The 20,169-nt window shown below is 45.3% G+C and overlaps 1 protein-coding gene across 3 annotated transcripts in view; it reads right to left on the minus strand.

Annotated features, from left to right (window-relative positions):
* Positions 1-299: 299 nt before the first annotated feature.
* Positions 300-20,169, minus strand: part of CPNE9 (copine family member 9) — a 76,010-nt gene continuing 56,140 nt past the window's right edge. Inside the window, exons 9-20 of one of the 3 annotated variants that reach the window (XM_061622096.1) lie at positions 19,326-19,430; positions 18,838-18,879; positions 15,317-15,392; positions 10,860-10,913; positions 9,817-9,878; positions 9,406-9,452; positions 8,712-8,893; positions 7,220-7,347; positions 6,335-6,437; positions 5,600-5,657; positions 4,861-4,934; positions 300-838 (exon numbers count right to left, since the gene is read on the minus strand). In XM_061622096.1, the coding sequence (XP_061478080.1) occupies positions 686-838; positions 4,861-4,934; positions 5,600-5,657; positions 6,335-6,437; positions 7,220-7,347; positions 8,712-8,893; positions 9,406-9,452; positions 9,817-9,878; positions 10,860-10,913; positions 15,317-15,392; positions 18,838-18,879; positions 19,326-19,430 (1,084 nt within the window). In that variant the 3' untranslated portion in view covers positions 300-685. Of the gene's footprint in view, positions 839-4,860; positions 4,935-5,599; positions 5,658-6,334; positions 6,438-7,219; positions 7,348-8,711; positions 8,894-9,405; positions 9,453-9,654; positions 9,732-9,816; positions 9,879-10,448; positions 10,487-10,859; positions 10,914-15,316; positions 15,393-18,837; positions 18,880-19,325; positions 19,431-20,169 lie in introns of those variants that run through there. The other 2 variants (XM_061622097.1, XM_061622098.1) reach the window with 2 other exon arrangements.

Genomic DNA, 20,169 nt, shown 5'->3' on the forward strand with positions numbered 1-20,169 from the left:
AGCCAATGACAGGTGGAGCCAGCTAATTCTAGTTTGTCCTCATCCTTCTCTATGCTGAGTTCTACAGGGTCTACACTGATACCAGGGAGGAGGTAGATATGCACTGCTACCCCCTGATTTGGTTGCAAGTCAGAAGACCTGCAGGTGGGGGCTGGCTGAGGGCAGACAAGTTGATGGGGCAGTGCCCCACTTGCCCTGATAGAGCAGCCTCCACTGTCATCATCAACAGCGACAACAAAACATACAGTATGCAAGAGAGCCTGGGACCAAGGATGTTTTATTGTCAATATCCAGTCAGAAATAGAGCCCAGTGGCACCTTATATTTGGCAAATTTGGCCTGAAGAAAACAATGTCCCTGGCCTCCAGCCAGATGCCTGCTTCCTTCCAAACTCTGGAACCCTTTTGGTCCATACCCCTTGCCAGGGCTGATTTGTGAACTCTTGGCATCATCCCTTTGAGATTCTGGATGGGTTCATGCTTCTGTGCTGGTGTTTCGGCCTGTGCATGAGGCATGGAGATTGTATCATGCCCACCTCCCCATAGAGATGACCCACCCACCTCCATGATCTAGCCAGCTCCGAATGAGAAAGTGGAGACAGCTAATGTTGCTCAATTAGTAGGAGTCATCTCAGTCCCAGCTGGAGCAGAAAACTCTTATTGGCTCAGGCTGGACAGAGGATGGAGCTACTGCGGACTAGCAGAAAGGGGCTTGATGTCACGGGTCTTCATGTAGGAGAGGAGCTGCTCAGGGATTTCGGCTAAGACATCTTTTGCCAGTCGTGCCATGCTTAACACGTGGTTCCCTGAATGATCCACATAGTCCCGGAATGGCACAAACTGCAACAGCAGGAAAGACAAAGACAGAGAAGGGTAAGTGCTTGGCCAGACCCCCAGATCCATCCCAATACACATTGGCATCAACTGTAGCAGAGAAGTGAAGGGAAACAGCAGGCAGGAATAGGACACCCCCCAAATTCCCAACTAGTCGGGCAAAAGCATGAAGGCTGAATCCCCACTGTGCATTTGAATCTTATCTGCTGCTTTTGAAATGTACAACTCAGCTCCATCTAAGTAGTTTATTTTTCCTATATCCATTGGCCATTCAAGTATGCTGAGCTGAAAGATCAAGCTAAAGATCTTTGCTAGATCTCAGCTCCTCTGCAGTTTAATGCAAGGCTTGCAAGAGATCAGATGCAAGTCAATTAAGATGAGAATGAAATCATACTTAGCTACCTCTACACCAGTGGTTCCCAACCTGGGGTGCACACACCCCAGGGGTGCGAGACACTTTTTCTAAGGGTGCGAGGCCCAACCAAAGATTTTGGAAAACTATTATTTATGTTAGCTAAGTTAGGTTAAAACACGCATTAAATTTTTTAAAAAAAAGAATGGTATTTTTTCAGGGGGTGCGAGAGCATATTTTGGAAATCCAAGGGGTGCTGGCAGTGGAAAAGGTTAAGAACCACTGCTGTACACTGAATTAGGCTGGATTCTTTCAAAGTCTGCTGTTTACCCCTCCACCCACCCACAAGCTATTAATATAAGTCTAAAAAAGCCACATTATATTGAAAGAAATCCCACCTTATATGTTTAGACTAGCAATATGCAGTGTGGAAGTGTTTACTTTTATCAGGAATGTGGTATCTCTGGTCTGGATTGAGGGTAACAAGTATTGACTGAGGCACAGGCCTCTGGTTCAGGGAGAGGTACCCAAATCTATCTCTTAACTAGGCATGTAAACCCCCATTCTATCATTTTGGCAGATATTTGCATAGTATATGAGATGTGAAGGTTGTGGTGAAGGAGGATCAGGAGGAAATCACTGGCCTTTCTCCCAGTTATTCCTCCCAATTGTTTCTAATGCTTCCTGCATTGAGCACTGAAAGGCCTCTCTCAAGAGCATTACTCTTGAAAAGCTCTTGGTGACAATAATCGGGGATCCAACAGGAATCAGAAGCCCTAGCAAAAGAAATTAGGAGCTACAGCGCAAGGTCTGAGTGAGTGATATCAATGAGATTAAACGGGAAACCTATTGACATAACCATCATCCAAGTCTATGCTCCAACGGCAAATGCAGAAGAAGAGGAACTGGAGAGTTCTTATGCAGAAATACAGAAGGAAATTGATCACACACCAAAACAACATGTGCTGATAATCATGGGGGACTGTAATACAAAAGTAGGGAACAGAGAAGAACTAGGAATTGTGGGGAAATGGGGCCTAGGAGAAAGAAATGAAGCAGGAGAAAGACTTATCGAATTCTGTGAAGCCAATAATTGGTTTCTTGCAAACACATTTTCTGAGCAACCGAAAAGACAACTGTACACGTGGACATCACCAAATTGTCAATATAGGAATCAGATTGATTATATAATTGGTAGCAGAAGATGGAGAAGTTCCATACTTTCTGTGAAAACAAGACCAGGAGCAGATTGCGGTACAGATCATGAACTGGTCGTATCGAAAATCAGAGTAAAGCTAAAGAATGACAAAGCAATTATAATGCCAAAATACAATTTAAATAACATTGCAGAAGAATATAAAGATCAAATAAGGAACAGGTTTGAGGCTTTAAACTTAGTTGACAGAGAACCAGAAGAACTATGGTGTGAAGTCAGAGACATTATCAGGGAAGAATGCAAAAAGACAATACCTCTAGTTAAAAAGACAGAAAGACCTCAATGGATGACTGAAGAAACTCTTAAAAGGGTTAAAGAGAGAAGGAAAGCAAAAGCAAAAGGAGACAGAAACACGGTCAGAACCCTAAATGCAACAATACAGCGACTAGTACATAGGGACAAAGAGAACTATTACAATAGTTATTGTATAGAAATAGAAGAGGACAACAAAAAGGACAGAACAAGAGCCCTATTCCAAAAGATTAGAGAAATGAAAGGGAAATTTAAACCAAGATTAGGGATGTTGAATAATCAACAGGGGAACACACTGAATGACCGAGATGAAATAAAAGGAAGATGGAAGCAATACACTGAAGAACTCTATAAAAGAGATGACAGGATGACAGATTCATTCATGGAGGAACCGTATGATGAAGAACCAGAAATTTTAGAATGTGAGGGGGAAGCTGCTCTTAAAATACTTGGAAGAAACAAATCACTAGGAACAGATGGCATACCAACAGGGTTGCTATAAGCTACTGAGACTGAATCTGTCCAAATTTTGACAAAAATCTGTCAAGAAATATGGAAAACTAAACAATGGCCCACAGACTGGTAGTGTTCAATATACATGCCAATTCCAAAGAAAAGGGATCCCAGGGAATGCAGTAATTATCGAACTATTGCCTTAATATCCCATGCAAGTAAAGTAATGCTCAAGATTCTACAACAACAGCTCTTACCATATATGGAGCAAGAAATGCCAGACATCCAAGCTGAATTTAGAAAGGGAAGAGGCACCAGAGATCATATCGCAAACATAAGTTGGATAATGGAACGGAGCAAGGAATTTCAGAAGAAAATCACCCTGTGCTTTATAGATTACAGCAAAGCCTTTGACTGTGTAGATCATGAAAAACTATGGAATGCTTTAAAAGAAATGGGGGTGCCACAGCATCTGATTGTCCTGATGCACAACCTATACTCTGGACAAGAGGCTACTGTAAGGACAGAATATGCAGAAACTGATTGGTTCCCAATCAGAAAGGGCATGAGACAGGGGCATATTTTATCACTCTATTTATTTAATCTATACGCAGAACATATCATACGGAAAGTGGGATTGGACCAAGATGAAGGAGGTGTGAAAATTGGAGGGAGAAATATAAATAATTTAAGATATGCAGACAATACCATAGTACTAGCAGAAACCAGTAATAATTTGAAATGAATACTGATGAAAGTTAAAGAGGAAAGCACAAAAGCAGGACTACAGCTGAACGTCAAAAAGACTAAAGTAATGACAACAGAAGACTTATGTAACTTTAAAGTTGACAATGAGGGCATTGTAACTTGTCAAGGGTTATCAATACCTTGGCACAGTCCTTAACCAAAATGGAGACAATAGTCAAGAAATCAGAAGAAGGCTAGCACTGGGGAGGGCTGCTATGAGAGAACTAGAAAAGGTCCTCAAATGCAAAGCTGTATCACTGAACACCAAAGTCAGGATCATTTAGACCATGGTATTCCCGATCTCTGTGTATGGGTGTGAAAGTTGGATAGTGAAAAAAGTGGATAAGAGAAAAATCAACTCATTTGAAATGTGGTGTTGGAGGAGAGCTTTGCAGATACCATGGACTGCAAAATAGACAAATAATTGGGTGTTAGAACAAATTAAACCAGAACTATCACTAGAAGCTAAAATGATGAAACTGAGGTTATCATACTTTGGACACATCATGAGAAGACATGATTCATTAGAAAAGACAATAATGCTGGGGAAAACATAAGAAAGTAGAAAAAGAGGAAGGCCAAACAAGAGATGGATTGATTCCATAAAGGAAGCCACAGGCCTGAACTTACAAGATCTGAACAGGGTAGTTCACAACAGATGCTGTTGGAGGTTGCTGATTCATAGGGTCGCCATAAGTCGTAATCGACTTGAAGGCACATAACAACAACAACAACAGCAGATCACTCCTTATCCAACTTCAAGCTGAACTAAAGCAGAGATGGGGGAACCTGTGGCCCTCCAGATGAATATCGGACTCCAGCTCCCATCAGCCCCAGCTAGCATGGCCCATGGTCAGGGATGATGGGAGTTGTAGTCCAACAACATCTAGAGGACTACAGGTTCCCCATCCCTAGACTAAAGAGAAATAACCCTGGATGGAAACAACTCTCCATGTGATCCTCTGCTTGCCCAACCCTACCCATCCATGTTCTCTCAAAAGGAGTTACCTGCACAATGTCTCTCTCAGAATAGCGCCCCCTGGAGGAGAGCCGCACTTCATCTCCATCCAGCTCTTCCATAGCTGTGGATGATAAAATAATGAATTACTACTAAGATCTGCTGCTGTTCCCCTGGCCCAAGTACAGGACACTTTCCTGCATGTCTCCCAGCTCCAGGATGGACAGAACAACTTCACAGAAAGGTGGATCTCCTGCTTTGTACTTTGACTCACAGGCGTGAAATGCCAAAGAGTGGGCCACCTACCCTGTTGTCATGTCATCTCACAGGATTTCCAAACCAGCTGATCTGGTCCATCAGACTTATAGAATCATAGAATCGTAGAATAGTACAGCTGGAAGGGGCCTATAAGGCCATTGAGTCCAAGCCCCTGGTCAGTGCAGGATTCCAAATTAAAGCATACCTGACAGGTGGCTGTCCAGCTGCCTCCTGGATGCCTCCAGTGCTGGAGAGCCCACTACCTCTCTAGGTAATTGTTTCCATTGTCATACCGCTCTAACAGGAAGTTTTTCCTGATGTTCAGTTGAAATCTGACTTCCTGTAATTTGAGCCCATTATTCCATTTCCTGCACTCTGGGATGATCGAGAAGAGATCCTGGCCCTCCTCTGAGTGACAACCTTTCAAGTACTTGAAGAGTGCTATCATATTTCCCCTCAGTCTTCACTTCTCCAGGCTAAGACTCAATTCTTTGCTGGTCCATAATACATCTGGATAAGGGTAACACTTACCGCCAAACTCAGCAGGGCCTACTCCCACGATGATGATGGACATAGGCAAAGAAGAGGCCTGTGGGGAAAGTGTCATTGTCTGAGCTGCATCCTGCATGGTGCCTAGCTGTCTACATGTACACACATATGTAGGGCCAGAACAATGCCATGATGGGCCCTGGGCTACTCCGCCCCAGCTCTGAATTCACACATATGATATTTGTGCATACGCACACAAAGAGAAAGCTATGCTATGTACAGAAGCAATGCAGGGTGGAAATTACTACATCTCTTGGCAGAACACCATCTTTGGTGTTTTTCTGAAAGCCATGTAACATCAGGAGTCATCTAATCAATAAAGCCTCCTCCAGATGGGAGATGGAGTGCAACAACATCTGGAGGGCCACAGGTTCCCCATTACTGCTTTATAACAAGCCAGGATTGCAAAGATGTTTACTCCTCAACACAGGAGGGCCAGCTAGTGCCTCTCAGTCTCATCCAGTCAGTGCTTAATGTCTGCACCACAGTAATATATCAACAAAGCCTTTTTTGGAGCAGGGGTAGTTGGGAGAGGCCATGAAAAGACCTGTGCTGACTACTTTGTGACAAGTTAGTTAGCTTCAAAAGGGGAGGGGGAGACCAGACCACTGATTTCTCCAAGATACCATTTAGGGTGACAGGCTTTCACGCCTTCCTTCAGATTCCAATGCTGTTCCTTTTCTCACCCCAGCATGGTAGGAAAAAGATTGAACTCACACTGACAATTGCTTCCTTGGTTTGCAGCATATCAGAGATTACTCCGTCTGTGATGATGAGGAGAACATAATACTGGGACCCATCGGTAAGCTGGGCAGCCAACCTGGGAAAGAGGGAGAGTGGAGAGGGCCAAGACACTCCTTGTTTCATCCCCGCTGCCCGCTGTACCCTTGATCAGTGCCCCCAAGCAGCCCTCATGTGCATGCATTGTTCTCAGCCAGACCGTTCATATAGGAGACTTGGGTAGATGGCTTGTCCACCTTCTCTAGCGCTGTGCTCACCAGTTCAAATCTTGCTGTGACCTCTGCTTGGACGAGTGAGACAACAGAGGATTGAGGACAGACAGAAGAAAGTACTTCTTCACACAGCGCATAGTTAAAGTAAGGAATTCGCTCCCACAGGAGGCGGTGATGGCCACCAGCTTGGATGGCTTTAAAAGAGTATTAGACAAATTCATGAAGGATAAGGCTATCAATGGCTACTAGCCATAATGGCTATGCTCTGCCTCCATAGTTGGAGGCAGTCTGCTTCCAAATACCAGCTGCTGGAAACCACAAAGGGGGGAGACTGCTCTTGCACTTGCGTCCTGTTTGCAGGCTTCCCATGGACAACAGGATGTTGGACTAGATGAGCCATTGACCTGATCCAGCAGGGCTCTTCCTATGTTCATAGGATGCACCTAAAAGTGCCACTGAAGATGTGCATTGCAAGTGCTGAAGCCACGCTGAGCTACTTTGGAGGCAAACATGACTTTAACCAGGTCTGGGTATATGGCAGCTGGCTCTTGGCAAGCCATGGCTTGGAGCTATTCTGGCAACAGCCCAATGTGAGGCTCCCGAGAGGCCGGGGGGGAAGAAATAGACTACTTTCCTACTCCCCACTTACCGTGCCACCTGGCTGATGACAGGAGCAAAGTTGGTGGGTCCGTATAGCTGTACAGTACGCAAGCTTTGGAAATAGGATTCCAACACTCCCTCAATGCCTTCACAGCTTGGGTTGTCTGGGTTGTTGTTCTAAGGAGAGAACGGTGCAGTTTAGCAAATGCAAGAGTATATGTGTGAGACTTTTCTGAGCCCTTAGCGGATAATTACTTGCACATTCAATGCATCTAACGTAGTTAATGATAACAACTCTTGAATAATTTTTTACTCTGGCAGATCTATTAGATCATATCGTTACAAAGAGTAAGCAGTTGTTATACTGTTCTGCTTTTGTTGTATAGTTTTGTGGTGATGACCTAACTGATTGAATAATATCTGACTTGATTTGCTTATCACTTCTTCTTCCGGGACTGAGCCTTGACATTCAGAATAGATTCTGGGGCACCACTCTGTTTTAGGGAGCAAGTGGGTCCAGCCAGCCAGTCATGCCCTCTTCCAGGATACTCCATTCCATTAACACATATACACCTGCCCTACAGACACTCGGCATTCTGTGGCCGATGAGTATGCGCAGTCCTCATGGAGTTGTTTTGAGTCGCGGTTCCCCCAGCTCCCTCACAAGGCTTCCTCAGTATTTTTATACCTCTGCAAACCAGTTTACTGATACCTCCTTTTTGAGTATGGAAGGAGCTGTTTTGGCTACGAAAGGATCCATGCACTGAGTTTCTTTGTAGTGAATATAACTGTGGTACTCAAACATTGCTTTTTCCTATGAACCACTTGAAAATTGCTAGGAGGGTATGGGTGTGCGTGCGCATGTGCATGCGTACGTGTGAGCAAACCATGTAATCACCATCATTGTCAAAGAACAGTCCTATATTATGAAAATCACAGGCTCTAGACCAGGCTGTGGCCTCTTTAGGTGGCACATTTTAAGAGAAAAATTAATATTAAAATAATGGGCTCCAGACCAGGGTGTTAGCCTGTTTGATAAATCTGGCCATTGTCAGAAAAAATAAATCAAGTGCAAGGCCAAGTGCAGATATCCTTGATTGTTCCACAACTTTCTTTCCTGCATAGAGCTTGCTGACCACTAGTGGTCCATGGACCTCAGTTTGAGACCCTCTGGTATATAGAGGTTCCCTGTGAAAAGTTTTTTTCAAATCCTGTGAGGGATTCCCTGTGAAAAGGCATTGTCAGCCCCTAAAACCCTGCATCACCTACCCTCCCTCTCCCTCAGCAGTATATTCAAAAGGTTCCATAAAACCTGATTCCACAAGGATGTAAAAAAACTGCCTCATAGTCAAAGCAACAATCCCTCTAGGCCAGTACTGTCCATCTGCTTGAGTGACAGTATCTCTGCTATCCCACCCCTGTAATTCCAGATCCATTCAAACGGAGATACCAGCAGCTGAACTGGGGGCCACATGCATACACCAAGCAGGAATTCCACCCATACAGCCCCTCCCATCATCGCCCAGCTAGCTCCTACCTACCAATGGGAACTGGTGGGACACCTTGCCATCTGGTGGGACTTTGGCTCCAAAGCCATAGGCGGGGAAAAGTTTGTCGCTGTCGTAATCCTGGATGATTTCTCCAACTGCCTTCAGTGCCATGGCATAGGAGCTGAGCTGGTAGGGGCTCATGTAATGAAGGGAGGTGGGCTGCGAGGGATTCCCTGTGAAAAGGCATTCTGTCAGCCTCCAAGACCCTGCATCTCCCACCCTCCCTCTCCCCCAGCAAGGTAGCCCCGTGGCTTCCCACAGACCATACACCCATCTCAAAAAGCCAGCCATCTTGGCTTCGCTGGGCTGGCCCTCAGCTGGGGACTCATATCACCTTGTGCCTTTGCCGCCCCTCTTCACACCTACCTCCCCTCCCTTGATAGCACATCTCCCACCCACACTCAGTGGGCCCACTGTCTCCATTTCATTCTCCCACAGGTTAATTTCCCTGCTCTCTGGTTTGGACAATGGCATCCCCCCAACATTAATTCCAGCATGGAACTGTGCAAGATCTTTGGGGAAGAAAGCCCCTATTTGAGGGCAGGGGCAGCGCTCAAACCAGACAACCCCACAGAGGTGTATAGTTAGAGATCTGTCTGTGACCCAAGAGTCCTCAGCTGCCTGGTTACCAGCAGCTAAACTGTCACTCCGTTCCCATAGCGACTCACTGGTGTGCTGCACTCACCGTTGGAGGCCGTGAAATCAATGGCGACTGTGAAATTCAGCTGTGTCCTGAGGAGCGGGATGAAGAAGAGAGAGACATAGCTGCTGCCATCCTTACGAGCCCCCTAAAATGTCCTTAGTTGGTCTCCCCCTCATTTAACCCCACTAGACTAGCCCCACCAGCACCACTTGGTCTCCTGTGAATGCTCCAAAACACAGCTCCACCCTCATCATCTCTGCCAGACATTTGGCATGTCATTCCTCAGTGCACCTCACACACTGTCTTGTTTTGCCTTCCCATCGACACTGCCCTCCTCTAGCCTCCTTCTGGGGCAATGCCTGAGAAGCAATGAAGACTGGTAGAGGGCTGCTGGCCCCTGGCCCTCCGGAGGCCAGAGACCTGGGAGACCACCAGGCTTTTCAACCGACGCACCCGCCTCGAATGTAATCAACAAAGGTGAATTCCGACTGCGCTGTGAATGACAGAAGAGTTACCTATTGGGAACAAGACAGAGAGAGAGAGAATAATAAACATGGTGGAGTCATGTGGACAGAGAGCTGACTTGGAAGCCGACTCTGTTCTGGAGCAGCCTAAAGGTGCTTCCAGGTTGTCACCATTTTCAGGTGGGATTCAGCCACATGCTGGCAAATTCAGGTTGCATGATTGCAGTTGTTGGGAGGTCTTGCTCAAGAAACCCGCTTCTCCAAAAGATCAGATTTTTTGCAATAAGGAAAGTGACGGGACAATGCATTGCAAAGTGTTTGGTAAACTTGCTTTGACGCAATGTCATGTAACCTCCCCGTAAACAAATCAGAGTGAATGCAAATTAAGTAGCCAACGTCATCGAATTTCCCTGCAAATGAATCAAGATGGATGCTCAACAAGCAGGTCATCTGGAAAAGAAGTGAAGCAGAGATCCAGAAGATATTTTCTGGTGTGGAGGGGAGGCTTAATATTAATTCCCTTGCTTCTATGGAAGCACATTGGTTCAATTTCTGGAGCAGAAAGTCATCAGTTGTTTCGGGGAGGTTAGACTGTGCTGGGTTGAAAAGACTCCTGCTTACCCCATAACCCTCTGCTCCTCCCCAGCAGTGACACTTCTTTTCCCTTCAATGCCTCAGCAGGAAGAGAGGGACAGACTAAATGTGACACCCAGTGAGCAATTGTGTGAATAGCTTTTTTTTTAAGGGAACGGCCATCTGGAGGACCATGAGGTCCTCTACTCCCATTGTACAGGTTCAAAGCCAGAAACACTTTAGCCAATGGAACTGGGCTGGCTGCTAAGGATTTGGGGTGGGGGAGAGAATATTTATTTATTTATTACATTTATATACCGCCCCATAGCTAAAGCTCTCTGGGCGGTTTACAGCAATTCAAAACAATAAAAACAAATATACAAACTTTAAAACACAAAAACAATTTAAAAACACAATTAAAAAAAATAAGAATAAGAAAATAATATACCCCACACTTACAGTCCCCGAGTTAACGTATTTCTTTTTCTTGCATTTCTTCCTAGGATTCGAAACCTGGCATTGGGACAGAAAAATAAGGGTAGATGAGTCTTCTCTGTTTCCGCATCTCCAACCACCATTTTTGTCTGCCAACAACCATCACCAAAGTTGTATTCTTTGCAACCACCACTTTATTCTTCTGGACCCCATATCCTCGTCCCAGGAACGACACAGATTCATTACAGAATCGCAAGGAACAAACAAACCAACAAACCTAATCTAACTCCTTATGCAAGGGAAGAGCTACCCACCTTTTCTTTTAGACTAGCATCTGCCACCTGACAGTCTGTAGCCTCATTTTTGTCCCTGAAACAATTTTGTCTGGCTTTTTGTGGCTTTGCCAAATTTTAATCATGGGTTGCTTACATGCTTTGTAGTGCTGCTGAGTTATGACCTTTCCACAGTCAGTTGGAAGAGGAGTTCAAATGAGAGTTCCTCACTGCTGAATATAGTGAATTAGGTATTATACAGAAATATCCAGAAGGTAACAAGTTCAATCCCCAGCATCTCCAGGTGGGACTGGGAGAGACCCCTGTCTGAAACCTTGGCAAGCTACTGTCAATCAAAGTAGACAATACCAAGTGAGATGGACTAATGGTCTGAACTGGTATAAGTCAGCTTCCTATGTTTCTAATATCATGATCAAAGATCTTTCTACAGTTTCCATTCAGAAATTAGTCCTATTCAGCAAAAGCCTCCTACAGCTTTAGTTTGAAGTAGGGCGGGCTGTTGCAATTGCTTTGGGGGAGCAAGGAGATGGGATGCCACAAAGCACTTCTGAATGGTGTCAATTCCAGACTAAAATAGCTGTTATGGAAGCAATTGTGGCATGATTCAATGTTTGCTTGCTATTTCACTTAAAGGAAAACAAACATGCTTCCAAGTTGCAAAAGAGAATCTGAATGTTACATCTCTTCTGGGATTTTGTATGCAATGCCCTGGCCATACCTGAGGACATACGATCGATTACTCTTTATTTTTATTGCTCAGCCAAAGGCCTTTGCCAAATCAAACAAAAATACAATAAAAAAGGTACACCAGTCAAAATATAATTAAAACCAAGTAACGGTATTGCAGTATCCATTGTAGCATCTAACCCACTGCTGTATCCAATATCTTTTACAATAAGAATAACGACAGCGCTATCACTCGCTACAAAAAAAGAAAAGAAAAAAGGATCCTACTCATTTATTCTACCCAACACTTTAACAACAGAGTCGACTGTCCCCTTCCTATCTGACATTCTTCATCCACCTTCATTATTCTAAATCATGCTGGCAATCAATCATGTGGGATTTGGCTCATTCCTTTTTAATAGACAAAAACACAACCAGAAAGCTCACAAAGCCAGATATGATCCTACAGGTCTGGGTTTGCTAGCAAAAAAGACCAGCAAGTCCTCTTCTCTCCCCCCAACCACTCTGCTATAAATTTCTGTCCAGGGCACTTAATATAGATTGTGCTGCAACACTGACAGTAAAGCCCTTCCTTCTGGGTGATGGCAGATTTCTTATACATCCTCCTGAGCACCTTCAGGAAGGTCTGTTGTGCAGCAAAATATACTTCATGACCCCTGTGATGCGTCCTTCCCTGGCTCTCCCTGTCAGGTTCCTACCTGCTCGTGGTTACTGCCTGTCTCTAGGCACCACCAGGGACTCCACCAGTCCGGACCGCACTCTCTTATGGTTTACCTATCCGCTCTAGCACAGATCTCAACAGATCCCCCTGCTAGGCAACCACCAGTAACGTCCCAATACTAGTATTCCCAGAGACTCTGAATACTGGTATTGTTATTCTCTTCACCGCTGCCACCATTTGTTACAGTTCCCCTTCAGCCTTGGTCATTACCTTACCCTCCCTTCTGGTCTGTGAAACCCCAGCCAAGGATCAGGCCTTTGGTAAACCAAATTAAGTATTTATTAAAGATAACAAAGATAACAAGATTAACAAGATTTCTTCTTAAGGCACATAAGCATATGGTTTTACTCAATACTAATCCAAACTCCACCTCCCTCCTGGTAAACAACTCTCTAAACCCCACCAAGCAATCCACTCTTTCTCTTCTCCCCCCCCTATTCCACTCTCACTGTTCCTTTTACATTCAGCCATTTTAAACACTCAGCCAATCATCTCGCATTCTACTGCCCATTCACTCCCCCTCTTTCACTCCACTTACCATGTATCTTCTAAAACAACAACACTTACCATATATACATTAATATAGGAACATCACAACCCCCAACAAGTGCTTGAATTTAGGGGTGTAGTCATCCAGGGTTGCAGGGGCCAAGACCCCTTACATTTTGGGGAGCACAGTCCCAACCAGGTCCCTAAGTACAAGCCAATAATCATGAAAGTGTGTTAGCCACTGAGAAGAATTCTTGTCCTTTTGTGCTGATTGGAGCCAATCAGAGTGATAGAAGGTGAATCAGCCACTGAGAAGACTCTTCTCAGTAACTAACACACAGCCTCCCCTTTCATGCTGATTGGCTCCTAGGACATCTGTTGTAGTGGAGTGTGGACTCAGCATGGAGAGCAAGGGACACAAGGGAAAGTGGGGAAAGGGTGTGTGGCTGAGAGGGGTGTGTGGTGTGACAATCATGAAGGGACCCTGCACTTTTGAATTTGCCACTACACTACTGCCTGAATTACAGGGGAAGCAGAGAAGACACCCCACTTAGCTATTGTTTTTAGAATGCTACGGGAAGTGACAATTTGGCTAAAACTGGGGAGAATCAGGTCTTATGGAATTCATTAAGTGTCCCCCCATAATGCGAGCACTGTCCCATACTATTGTCTCAATGATGGAGCAGACAGCACAAATACAGAAGTTGCCCATTTCAGTTTGCTACAAGCAGAGAGCTGGCACACTGCAAATAGTGCTTACTGCCGCGATAGTTCCAGATGCCTCTTGTGGGCCCATGTTGTAAAGGAAGATGCACACACCCCTCCCCAAATCACCAGCCAACCCACCTGGGAGTAAAGTCCCACCTGGTTGTGTACACACCATCCATTTAAAGCACATTTAAAGAGAATCCTGGGCACTGTAGTTTGTTAAAGGTGCTCTGATTTGTAGCTTTGTGAAGGGTAAACTACAGTTCCCAGGATTCTTTGGGGGGAGTCATGTGCTTTAAATGTATGGTGTGCATGCAGCCTGAGACCCACTTCAAGTACTGTAGCCTTCCCCAACCTGGTGCTCTCCAGAGGTTTTGGAATACAACTCCAACATCCCTGACCACTGGCCATTCTGTCGGGACTGATGGGAGATGGAGTCCAATAACATCTGGAGGGTACTAGGGTGGAGAAGGCTAACCTATTGGGATGGATAGTCAGCACTTTGGGGGAATTCCTTGCTGCATATATCTGTAACAAACACACATTTTGTAAAACATGCATTATGGAACACAAATGTTCCATTTTTAGCATGCACAGTATGGATATGTGCTTAATATATCACATGAAGTGACTCTGGGCATGAGCAAAGTCTCCTGCTAAGGCATTCTAGGAAATTTTGTTCGGCTCCATGGTATCCCAACTGCAATGGCCCCTAATGCTCCCCTATTTCTCATAATGCTGCAAGCAGAAATTCACTGTGAGCAGATCCTAGATTATTATTCCCTCTGACAGATCAGTGATGCTGGATTTGATTAAACTGCAGATGCAAACTGTGCAACGTCACCCAAAGTAGTAATAATCGCTTATTGAAACAGCATCACCCAGGGAAGATTACATAGGATGTCCTAAATACAAAACAGCAAAAACAGGTGAGGCAGCGGGGAGGAATAATGGGTCTCTTGAGGTATTGGCAGCCAATAAGCAATGGCTGGGGAGTAATAACTGGGATGTGACTGGCCAGAAAAAGAAATCAATAAGGGTAGAGATGTGGCTCAGTACAGTAGAGCACCTGCTTTGCATGCAGAAGGTCCCAGGTTCAATCCCTGAGATCCCCATGTAATGCTGTTGATGTCCCCTTCCTTAAACCCTGGAGAGCCACTGCCTGTCAATGTAGACAATACTGAGCTAGATTGATGGACCAATGGTCTGACTTTTAAAGATACAGAAGACCTCTTGGAGGCTGGGCCTGGCAACCAAGAGGACTTCTGTATCTTTAAAAGTTGTGCAGAGGGAAGGGAGAATTCCACCTTGTGATTTTTCCCATTACAGGGTTGCAAGAACACCTGCCCTTGGCTGACTTTCTCTTCTCCTAAAGATACAGGATCAGTCTCAGGGATTGAACCTGGCAACCCTACATGATATTGTCAAAAAAACCCAACCATCACAGCTCTCAGGAGTCTGAGATTATGTACATCCATACAATTCAATGCTGGAAACACAACCTATTATTTCAAATTACAGTTTGAGCTATGCAAGAAGATAGCGTTACTCGATATTCAATGTTTCAATTGAGAAAACCTTACCTCATAGACTGTGAACTGGCTCTGAGCACGAGAGAGCTCTCTGTAGCTTGTGGCAAACTCCCCGATAAAATCATGGCTGTAAGGCCAAAGAGGAAGAAGCAGTTTAGCCATTCAGTGCTGGCATTGACTTAGGTTTACACTCATGTCAGTGCTAATCTATTTTTTAAAATACTGTATCTTTAACAGTAGGAGCTTTCAGAAGGAAAACTCCAGGGGGTCAAGCATCTAGTTCCCACTTCCCAAGAGAATTAACTACTCCATCTACTCCAGTTTACCAGATTCTCTTAGTAGAGTGGTGTACCTATGGCCATCCAGATGTTGCTGGACTACAATTCCCATGAGCCCCAACCAGCAAGGCCATGCTGGCTGGGGCGGATGACAGTTGGCATCGAACAACATCTGGCAGGCCACACGTTCTATACCCTTGCTCTATAGTTGGATCTACATATGCAATAGAACAGCCTTGGCCAACAAGGTGACCTCCAGATGTTTTGGACTACAATTCCCATCAGTCCCAGCCAACATCTAAAACACCTAGAGAGCACCAGGTTTGCAAAGGCTGCAACAGATTGAGACGGTAAAAATTCAGGCTGTAGGTGGGAACACCATTCTTGAATACTCTCCTACACTGGAAACAAAACCAAAAACCTGTAAGTAGAAAATGAATCACAGCCAGGAACTCGCTGAGCTAAAACCTCTCTCTTTCCGTTATTCTATCCCCCACTTGCAGACTTCTTTTGCTTGGGGAAGGATCAGAAATGGCATCTCCTGCCTGCAGTCAGAAGTGGCACAGTTCACTCTTCTACCTTTTTAATGCATGGATCTGGCCTTAGAAAGAAACAAAGGGTGTGCTAACACACTGTGATTTTTAAATGGCTGTACAAACTGTAGTGCTTAAAGCACTTTAATATACAATGTCTGGAAAGGACCTGAAAGTGGGGAAGGGGACATATTAAAACATTCCTCCAAACAGAAGCAGAAGATGCCCTCAAGGAACCTTAACATAGAGGTAGATTCCCGTGTTGCTTCAGGGTAACTTTGCCTATCTGGCCCGAGAGCATACTGGAGGTTCTCTGAAATGTTCTGTTACTCATTTATACCATTCATACAGTACTTTCCTCACTGGCTTGTAAATCTTTTAGGCTGTGTGCCCATTTGTAAATAATGTCGTATATGTGCCCTTGCTCACGTGCCCTGGGCTGATCCTCCTAGAGCCCTGGCCAAATCATCCTTGCCACTTCCAGCCTCAGTTCAATAGAAAACGTCAATTAAATAACTTTGAAAACAAAGTTTTGGTTTTCTTCCTGTTCCTGTATTTGCTATTCTTATGATTAAACCCAGCCTTCGCCAACTTGGTGCCCTCCAAATGTTTTGGGCTACAACTCCCGTCAGCCCCAAACAGCATGTGGTACGCTGGCTGAGGCTGATGGCAGTTGTAGTCCAAAACATTTGGAGGGCACCAGGTTGGTGAAGACTGATCATAGCCTACAGTGCAATCCTATATAGGTGTACTCAGGAGTAAAGCCCATTGAACTCAATGGGACTTACTTTCAAAATGTGCATGAAAGTGCACTGTAAAAATTGCATATATTTATATCCTGTTTTGAAAATGATCCTCAAAGTGACCAATAGCAGATTGTAATAATACACACATATACTGTATAGATAAACCAGTGGCCCTTGGGCCCCATTTATTAGCCAGGGAACTGAGTGTGCTTCTCTTCAGGGCAACTGGCAGTCAGAGCTGAGCATTCACATTCTCTTTTTTTGGCTAATGGGTGGATATGCCCAGGCTGGCCTCCACCTTGTCATGATGTTCTTCTTTGGAGGCAGGGGCTGCAACCTCCCACTGGCCCTTGATAACCTGGCCAACAGAAGAGGCCAGAATGGCTGGTGACAGAGACCTGAGTGTACTTTCCCTTTTCTCAGTATGATACTGATGTAGAGTATTTAGATCAGGACTGAAAGCTTTCAGAAGTTAATTAACCAACACTTTTGTTCAGCCTTTCCCAACCTTTGGGTCCCCAGGTGTTGCTTGACCACAGTTCCCATAATTCCTGACCACTGGCCATGCTGGCTGGGGCTGATGGGAGTTGTAGTCCAGCACCATCTGGGGACCCAAAGGCTGGGAAAGACCGTTAATTCATCTGGAAGAATTCCTTCTAGATTCTGAACGATGTTTCCAGAATCTAAATCTAGTCTACTTATAACAGAGCCTGCAAGCTGAACTTTCCATTACACAGAATGACGTGGTAGAACTTTATGATCTCAGACTGCAGAAGAGGGGTGTGGGTGTATGTTGCATCACATTTTAGAATACTTCCCCACATTAAAAACACCACCAATCATGGATAAAGGTTTAGTATTATCTTCATTCAGATTAACTAGTTTACTACATTTAGGGAGCTTTTTATACAGAGGAGCACTCAAATCTATGACCGTCCCCCAATATTCTGAACAGGTGCTGTCCAGAATTGACCCTTGATTGGCCACTGTGAGCACAGGATGCTGGACTAGATGAGCCATTGGCCTGATCCAGCATGACTCCTCTTGTGTTCTTAATTCTACCATCTCAGTTCTGTTCCTGTCTCAGCTCGGGCAACAACCTTTGGCTGTTTTTCTCTCACTTCTGTAGACTATCAGCCTACGGCTCCTCTATTTTCCTTCATTCTTTTCTATACTTCTTATTATCTTTCTCTTCCTCTTTTCGTACCTATTCTTTCTCTCCTGGCTGAGATATGGAAGCACTGCTGTCTTCTCAGACCGCCAGGACAAAAACCCTTAGAGGAACAGGGCAGCACACAGTGGCTACTGTGGTCGGATCCCTGCAAGGCCATAAGGGGTCAGGGCAGCACTCAGCTCCTGCTGCAGTCAGTTCCCGGCCGCCGTCTGTCCCACAATCCCAGAACAAGAAGGGACACAAAAAACCAGGGCAGCACCCAGCTCCTGCTGCGGTCAGTTCCCTGCAGATATTGGGCATGACGGCAACAGCTCCAGCGGACGTGCAACGTCCGGCCAGGGAGCATAGGCAAGAAGCCTCACGTCAGAGCATGAATTTCGCTGCTACATCGCAGCACAGCTCTAATCGGGGCGGAGGCCTACTGTGCGAAGTGAGCCTTTCACCACCGCCTACTGCCTCTTCCAGCTCCCTAATGATTTTTCCCGCCAAAAAGGATGTGGCAGCCATCTTGAGTGGCACTCAAGAGACGTGTTCGATAGAGCCTGCAGTCCAGCGCCATCTACTGGAGCAGCCGGACAACAGCAGATCGGAGGATGAGGGAACGACGGAAGCCCATGGGCGGTATGCCCCCCCCCGTCTCTCCACCCCAGCTCTCTCCTCAGCCTATGCCAGCTCCTTTAATAACCCCTTCAATGACGCTGGCACAGTTGTTTTTGCCTGACATAATTTGGCAACTTAAGCAGGCACTATTAGAGGAGGTCCCACCATTCTGTGCAATATGTAAATTGGTTCTTCCACAAAACAAGAGAACGTCCTAGACTAGGCAGAACCACCACCTCACCTGCCATCACGGTCCCAGTCATATACGTCGATTTTCACTGTCCTGTAATATAAGTAACAAACCAAGGCTGAGATAAATTACTTCCAGGGCCAATGCATGAGAATTCTCTCCCACAGCAGCCTCTGAGCTATTTTGATGCTATGTGTAACATGAGGAAATGGCAGTGCTGCTGGAGCAGTGAGCCATTTGCCAGTCTTGAGGCCCTCAAAAATGCCCAGCCTTGGAGTTAGTCCTGATAACCATGCATAGAAAGCTGCCTGAAGTTCCTTTGGTCCATCTAGCTCAGTATTGTCTACACTGACTGGCAGCAGTTCTTCAGGATTTCAGGCAGGGGTCTCTCCCTTCCCTACATGGAGATGCCAGGGGTTGGACCTGGGATATTCTGCATGCAAAGCAATTGTTCTACCACTGAGCTACAGCCCTTCCCCATAGGGGCCCTTCCTCCATAATGCAACCTAACCTCTGTAGTCAAACATATAAACTCTGACCTGTCGTAGTCCCCATTGCACAGGGCACGCACAGGGATGGAGAATGGCTGCCATACTGGGTTCAGATTGTTCTTTACTACCTCTGTCTTGTGGCAAATGGTGAACCTGGAACCAGAAAGGGGTCATAGCAAAGGGCACAAGAGAACAGGAGTGACTGTTGGTTGTGGTGTTAGTCACAACCCAACTAGTGAAAGGCCAACAAAATGGTGAGGTATATGGATGTTTAGGGTGATGACTTGGGCAGGTTGTACAATACCTAGGGGGAAACAGCAACATCTGGCTTTCCTCATAGAAACAAGGATCCTGTGCTTTTAGCTACATCAAAGGAGAAGGGAACATTTCAGCACACTCAGTTTAGCTGCAGATCTAATTTTTTTCCTTTCTGCTAAGCCTGCATTAGGAACCCAGTGTCGCATCTGGTGGCCCAAGTGTCTATCCGCACCATACATTTAAACCACATTTAAAGCACTTGGCTTCCCCCAAAGAATCCTGAGAGCTGTAGTTTGTTAAGGGTGCTGAGAATGGTAACTCTGTGAGGGTAAAACTACAGTTTCTAGGATTCTTTGGGGGAAGCCATATGCTATAAATGTGCTTTAAATGTATGGTATGGATGTGACGCAAATCCTCACTGTCATTTGACTGAAACTTCCTGGTGGCCATTTGGCCATTTCTTGAGGAGGATTGGAAAGAAGCTCTTTGGGATTGAGAGAACAATGGGTGGAACTTACTCCACAACCACTTCTATGGTTAGTGCTACAGTTGCTAAGCAACCACTATGGCCTTTCCTACCTCTTCCCCTTGCTGTGTTCACCAGCAGCCTTTGTCACATACACAAGGTCAGACT

Source organism: Rhineura floridana, chromosome 3, assembly GCF_030035675.1.
Source record: "Rhineura floridana isolate rRhiFlo1 chromosome 3, rRhiFlo1.hap2, whole genome shotgun sequence".
In the NCBI taxonomy this organism is placed as follows: Eukaryota; Metazoa; Chordata; class Lepidosauria; order Squamata; family Rhineuridae; genus Rhineura; species Rhineura floridana.